The sequence below is a fragment of the Dreissena polymorpha genome, chromosome 14 (assembly GCF_020536995.1).
Source record: "Dreissena polymorpha isolate Duluth1 chromosome 14, UMN_Dpol_1.0, whole genome shotgun sequence".
NCBI classification, from domain to species: Eukaryota; Metazoa; Mollusca; class Bivalvia; order Myida; family Dreissenidae; genus Dreissena; species Dreissena polymorpha.
The window spans coordinates 21,855,548-21,862,774 of NC_068368.1; the positions used below are offsets into that span (position 1 = coordinate 21,855,548).

At 35.4% G+C, this 7,227-nt stretch overlaps 1 protein-coding gene across 1 annotated transcript; it reads left to right on the forward strand.

Annotated features, from left to right (window-relative positions):
• Positions 1–2,149: 2,149 nt before the first annotated feature.
• Positions 2,150–5,762, forward strand: LOC127858129 (dopamine receptor 2-like). The gene has a single exon (XM_052395024.1). It carries the CDS (start codon positions 2,786–2,788, stop codon positions 4,286–4,288), a length of 1,503 nt encoding a protein of 500 aa, XP_052250984.1. The 5' UTR covers positions 2,150–2,785; the 3' UTR covers positions 4,289–5,762.
• Positions 5,763–7,227: the final 1,465 nt, after the last annotated feature.

Consider the following 7,227-nt stretch of genomic DNA (forward strand, 5'->3'; position numbering starts at 1 on the left):
GGAGAGAAACGAAGCGTGTAGACGCGGATGTAATTGAAAACAAACACACAAATACGAATTTAGTATGAACGTCCCGAATAAAAGCGCAACATGCCTCATCTAACTTATTACATAAACATAGGACAGTAACCTGTTATTCACTATATCAACTAATGTAAATAGTGATTTCAAATAGCAGATCGTAAAGAAGTGTGGTCGATACATGTTAAACTTAAATCTGGCAATTCACCTAACTGTTTTGCATCGCATCTTGTAGAATTAAGCTATAATATCCTGCTGTCATAAATGATGATCGTCAAAAAAAATGTCCGGTTGTTTTTTATCTTTGTTTTATTTACATTTTCGCAGCATTATTTTTTCATTTAATTCGGTAATTCCGATGTATTAAATGTTGATAGTATTCCAAAGTGCTAAAATACACACTTATGAAACAATAAACCGCTTACTAATTTTAATAGGGCGGTATTTTTTTTTATTTTTAAGATGCCGCTGTTGTGCAACGGCGAAAAAAGGCGTAATTTGTTTCCTAATTTTGACTTACTTTGCCGACCGTTTTCTCAAAATAGGTTACATGTCTGCGTCGGTAATACAATACTTCGTTAATACCATAATTGTTATTTCAGCTGCTACAGTACCTAACTAAACATTGCGTTTTCTCGTTTCAGATGGTATTGGACAACGAAAAGCACACAGAGCAGTGTAGGTAATTAACTGTGGTCTCTGTGACTCGAGCGATGCGGGCAAATTGATCGGTATAGGAGAGTTGGTTTCTTATCGTGATGCAGCGCGCTCTGTTGACGGCGTAAACGATATTAAAGACAAGTCGAAGTAAAATTGAATCAGGTTCTCTGGAAAGTGCGCGCCTATTATACGATTAAGTGAACAGGCGTGGATTTAATATGAATGGACATTTGTTTAAGAAATGCATGGTTTGATGTACCTGCAGCAGGAATTAAATTGTTTTGTTGAAAACTTTTCTGTACATTTTTAAAAACGGATAGTATTCAGTCTGCAAACTATCAGTGTGTTTTGACCATAATATGAATACACTTTGTAAATGTGCGTAGCGGATGTTATTTACATAAGCGGACACAGCAATTGATCACGTTTAACTTCTGTATAGGCAAAATTACGTCTACCAACGTGGATTGAACGAAAAAAAGCAACAGCACGCCATAAGAGCGTTAACCCTTTCCACAGAAAACATTCAATAACGTCGTTAAATCAACGAGACTTTTGGGAGTATAAGGATTGCAAGAATGTTCCAAATACAATTACTGACTATTGAAAGCAGGATAAATTCGAGATTGCTATTGTGATAGCTTATGTACGCTCGGTTAAAGGACTTAATATATTTGGTCGCAATTACTAGAAAATCGCTGGCAATAACGCAGAGTTCTAAGGAGTTTGTATAAAATTAAAAATTATGTTACATATTACATTGTATATAAAAGCGTTTAACCGGTAAGCCTGCGCTGTTGGACTGTTTAACATTTTAAAATATTGGGAACATTTTTTTATTTCATTAGACGAACGTACTACTACTATTTACTAGAAATATCTGTGCTCTGTGGTAATCGAAAGTATTTCTGCGTCGTGTGAAGGACGGAACATTACAAAGGCTAAATAATTCGTGGTAAAGTATTCACACCTGTATAATAAGTGGATGATAATTATCAAATTCAATATTTAATGTAAATGTGTATTTTTCTGGCGGTTAGTGGATATTCAAAAGGATGTGTGGATTCTTAAAAACTGGGCGCCAAACTAAGAAGTTTGCGTAATTAAGTACCCATTATTAAAACGTGTTTAACGACAAACAATCGTGAAAATCAACAGACATTAACATGCGTCGATAATTGATGATGTTTATATACAGTGAATGTTTCAAAAAGTTGTAAGAAACGAAACGGAAAATGGCTAGCATGAAAACGGCTATCAGACAGGTACATTATTGTCAGGTCATGATTAATTGCGGATTTAAACGTGTGCGCGTTAATTAATAAAAAATAAATCTTTAGAAAAATTAATTGTAATAACGTATAAGTAAAAAGATTCTATAGTTTGGCCTACTGTTACAAATACGAGATAACTAAATGCACCAGACAGAACATGCAAAATATCAAATAGGTAAATATATTTACATGGTGTTTATTTTTATGTTTGTGATTGCCAATCATACTTCAGTGCTAATATACAGATTGTATACATGAACTTTAATTTCTGAAGAGTGGTGATGATTTAATAATGGCCCAATGAGCATTACGTGAAACAAGATATTTGGAAACCAACCAGGATTAAAATGTGATGAACGGCAAACAAAGACGGCCACTATGCTTTGGGAAATTATGTATTAAAACGAAGCTATTCAAATTACGCGGGATGAAATCCTTACAATTTACATTATAATAATAGACCAATTTCTGAAAGTTCGGGTGATTGTTTCGGATAGTAATCAATTTTGGAAACAGAAAACCCCATTTTCCTCGACATCTTTTTCCCCAGCGAAACGGCACTTTTATATCGGTTACGCAATAAACTATCAGATCATAGCACACATAAAATTAAACAGCTGTTCTGAGCGCAGTGATAGTGCTATCTATGCTGCTTACCAACTAGTGATGTATACCCCGCGGAAAACAAATTGCTTGATTTTACCCTATGACTGGATGATTTGTCGTGGATGCAAGAGGGAAAATCTTCAATTTTCATAAAGCTTTAATCGGTTTGGTCCATCTCGAATGGTACGAAACAATATTTAATATAGTGAAATAATCTGGGATACATGACACAAGAGGGGATTTATGACGTGTTCACGGGTCCATCGAATTCATCGTGGGCTCAGACTGGGGCAGCGACCAGCTTAAGCGATCTTGTGTTTCTTACGGATGGAATGTTAGAGGGCAACAAGCTAAACAGCGCGTTTGTGCAAGCGCGTGGCGTGACTACGACATTTCAAATGTTCGTGAACACGACCGCATCTTTGAACGATCTGCAGTTTCTGCATGAGACCAAACATCCTGTGATAGGCGTGATTCTCGCCATGTTTTCCTTCATAACAGTTCTCGGAAATTTACTTGTGATAGCCGCGGTGGTGAAGGAGTTATACCTGCGAACGGTGACTAACTATTTAATCGTGTCACTCGCGATTGCCGACGTGATGGTCGGCGGAATAGTGATGCCTTTCAGTATTAGCTACGAGCTTAACAACCAGGTCTGGTATTACGGAACGGCCTGGTGCGACCTATGGCATTCGTTTGACGTCCTCGGGAGTACGGCGTCGATCTTAAACTTATGCATAATATCTCTGGACCGGTACTGGGCAATCACGGACCCGATCGCGTATCCCACCCGGATGTCGCCCTGCCGAGTGTGGGTCCTCATCGCGTTCGTGTGGATCTGTTCCGCCGGTATTTCGTTTCCGGCTATAGCCTGGTGGAAGGCAGTAACGCCAGTTGCACTGTCTAGCAACCAGTGTGTATTTACGGAGGACAGCGCGTATCTCATTTTTTCGTCCATGGTTTCATTCTATTTTCCGACCATCGTCATGATATTCGTCTATATTCAAATCTATCGCGCGGCGAGGAATCAGCGAAAGAGCATTGAGACCGGGACCAAAGTGATGACCTCCAATCGGCTATTCGGAGGCAGCAGTGTGATGACGCTTCGCATCCACCGTGGTGGCATGGCGAAGCTTCGCTCTCCGGCGGCGGCACCGGAAGCGACCCCATTTCAGAAAAACAGCGAAAGCGACGAGGACAATGCGTCGATGGTTTCAAGTATTCAGACGCCGATTCACGATATGCCGTCGGAAGAACTTGACAAACATCACGACGACGTCAATCAAAGCCACCACAACAATCACCACCAGCACCACAATCAACGGCCAATGAAATTTATAACGAAGCGATTACGGCACCTTGCGCTAAGCAAGAAATTATCAAAACTGGCTAAGGAGCAAAAAGCCGCTAAGACGCTAGGAATTGTGGTCGGCGTCTTCATAATCTGCTGGCTCCCGTTCTTCGTCGTAAATGTTCTGTTAGGGATCTGCAGTGCAAGCTGCGTGCATAAACCGGATGTTATTATGCCCGTGTTTACGTGGTTTGGCTACATTAACTCTGGCGTGAATCCTATAATCTACGCTCTGTCAATGAGGGATTTCCGGCGCGCTTTTGGAAGGATTGTCTTCTGCTGCTGTCCGAAATACCGCTTCCAGGGCAGACGGCGCGCAAAAACGTGCAGAACTAATTTCACTTCTTCGAGTTTCATGGGATCAGCGTTGCTATAGCAAGCGTGGCATTAATTATCAAAAGTGTTTTGTTTGTCCCAACGTACAACGTTCTTTTTTGTCACGACTGTTGATAAATTCTAATGGAATAACATTCTAATAACACACGTTGTCGATTATTGTATAATGAATACGCTCTATATTTGTTTACGTAATGCATGCTAAAATAATTTGAACTCTTAAAATATTCATTTTATTATAATACGATTTTAATTTATTCTCATGCCGCAAAATATTTTTACACATGTTGTTAAAATGTGATTAATTATTGAGAGAAATAATATATTATTTGTGAATCAGTGAGATTGTGTGCCATCTTACTATGAATTTATAAAACCATATAAATTTTTCTTGTTTTTTTTTTAATGTAGTTCTTTTTATTTCAATTCATCTAAATTTCCAATAATATTATTATGTGTATTTAGAATTGTTTGTGTGTATTACATTGCTAAACATAAACAAAGAAAGCATATTTTGAACTTGGACTTATACGCAAAACTATGTTTATACCAATGAATAGAAATGGTTATCCAAAATTATTTAATTATTACATGTTTTTTTTTATATTTGTGTATGTATATTGAATATTGGTAAACATATACACGGTAAGCATATTTCGAACGTGAAATAACACGCATAAATCTGTATAATATACCAATGGAATATGAATCGTTTGGAAACAAAATAAATAATTGAAACGGTCGAGTTCATTAGAAAAATCATTAGTGTACCTTTTTGGAATAGCAAATAACTGCAACAAATTATTAATAAGACCGTACCTCGTTTACGTACGTCATATATAATTGTTTGAAAATAACGTATCACACAATATATTTGTATATTTAATCAGGAATAATATTTAGCGGCAGAGAAAGTGTACTAATTCGACTTTCAACAAATAAACATCTTAACAATTTACGTGTTTGTATAATATCCGACAAAATATTTTTTTCTTAGGACCAACTTTTCCGTTTTAATAGGATCTAATTAGTGTAGCTGCAAATACTTAATTTGCAATACGATTTATTATTGATGGCGAATCGTTTACAACTATTTAAAGTCTACACATTCGCACCCAATTTCTGTTCTTTAAATTTGAATATAAACATCTAACGAAAAATAAGATAAGAAGCAGGGGACCGTTTCATAAACGATCGTACAACTATTTTAACTTATGTGAGAATTTTGTAATCTTAATAAGTAGACGAACTAGCTCGCCATGCTCGTCAAATATATACGGCGCTTGAGATGCCAATGTAATTGTACTGCAAATGTTCAATCATATGATATGGACTTTAGCAATTATGTATCTTCGAAAAATGTATCGTATCGTAAATGTGTACTACGATGTTTATTGAAACGGTCCCCTGGTTGTTGCTAAACATGTTGCTAAGTCTTATAAATGGCGCTTCATTGTGTGATCTATTTACATATACAATTTTGATTATACTGTTTGCTATTTGATTTCCTTTCCTTCCACCACTGCTAAAGGAAAATTGCACATTGAAAATAAATTATATTTTCTCATACTACATTTTTTGTAAGTATTTAATGTTATTTTATTTTACTCGTTTATTAATTGTAATTTTTAGCGCTTTTACAACAAATCGATTTATTTTATAGCAAACAAACCAACTATAGAAACTATATCAGGAGAGGAATTAGTGTTGTTCTCCAGTACATGTGAAACATAACACTTAGTAACGATATCATTATAAAATTATTTGGACTGGGTTAACTGCCTTTTAACTTTCATTGGAAAGCATTGGGGGTTTAAATCGGCTTGAATGTGAGTCAGGGTTGTCCGAACCGCTCACATAACCCAGAAAGAAGAACCGACCTAACGCACGTACAAAATGAATTTAAATAAATGTAGTCTTACATACAGAAAATAAAAGCATGATTGCCGAAATATTAATAGAATATTACACATTAAGTGTCCACAACTGCAGTGTGAACAGTTGTGGAAGAACAAAATCGAAACAAATCTTATTTTAAATTATGTTCCGCCAAAGTTTATGAAAACCTCTATTTCTTGTGCCCTCAATGTTGGTGGTGTTAGCGTTTAATTATCTTCTAAGAAGTCAATTATAATCTATAAATGTTGGCATTTATTATAAATTCAATTGTACTAAACGTGCTTTCTCACAGAATATTCAACTCTTCCCATTTAATTACTCTATCAGTGACACAAAATGCCGGTAGCTAGTGAAACTGATTAAATCAGCCATAAATCATTGGTGTGTTTTTTAACTAAGTGAATTTTTGGCCGGATGTGTTCAGTTTTAAACAATAAAAATAAATAATTGTATGATCGTTTTACAAGAAACAAATTGTTAGTACACATCTATATTAATTATAATATTTAATCGCGTAAAGAGGTGTACTGTTTTCTATGTTTAAAATGTCTGCTTAAATATGTACTGTTATTGGTCTGTGCGTTTATATTGTTTAACATTTTCTGGAAATATAACATCATATACGTTTGATTTCTGGCTGTGATTGAAGTGATGTAATTTGTTTGTGTATTTGTGCGTTAATAATTAAAATTATTAAGCAATCGTTTTGGTACAGTAAAACAAAAATATTTTATTAAACGGTCATACACACAACAGATTCTGACTTTTAAGCCACGTTCAATCGCTCATGAATCTTTGCAAGTAACAAATATAAATGCTTTTTATTGAGTTCAAATGAGCTCGATTGTAAAGCAATATATCGTAAGAACAAACCAATATATTGTACGAAGAAAGCAAATTATCGTACGAACGAATGATATAAAATGTTACAATACAACACGTTTAAGAAAAAGTGTACAGTAAAGAAATAAAATTATTCATTTGAATTGTGTTGAAAATACCAATATATAGGATTACTTTTTAATAGCAGAATGATAAACACTGGCCCCACAACTAAATTTAAGGTATAATTAAATACAC

Excerpts from the sequence above, each read along its gene's own strand:
- LOC127858129 (XM_052395024.1), top strand. The coding sequence starts at position 2,786 with ATGACACAAGAGGGGATTTATGACGTGTTCACGGGTCCATCGAATTCA.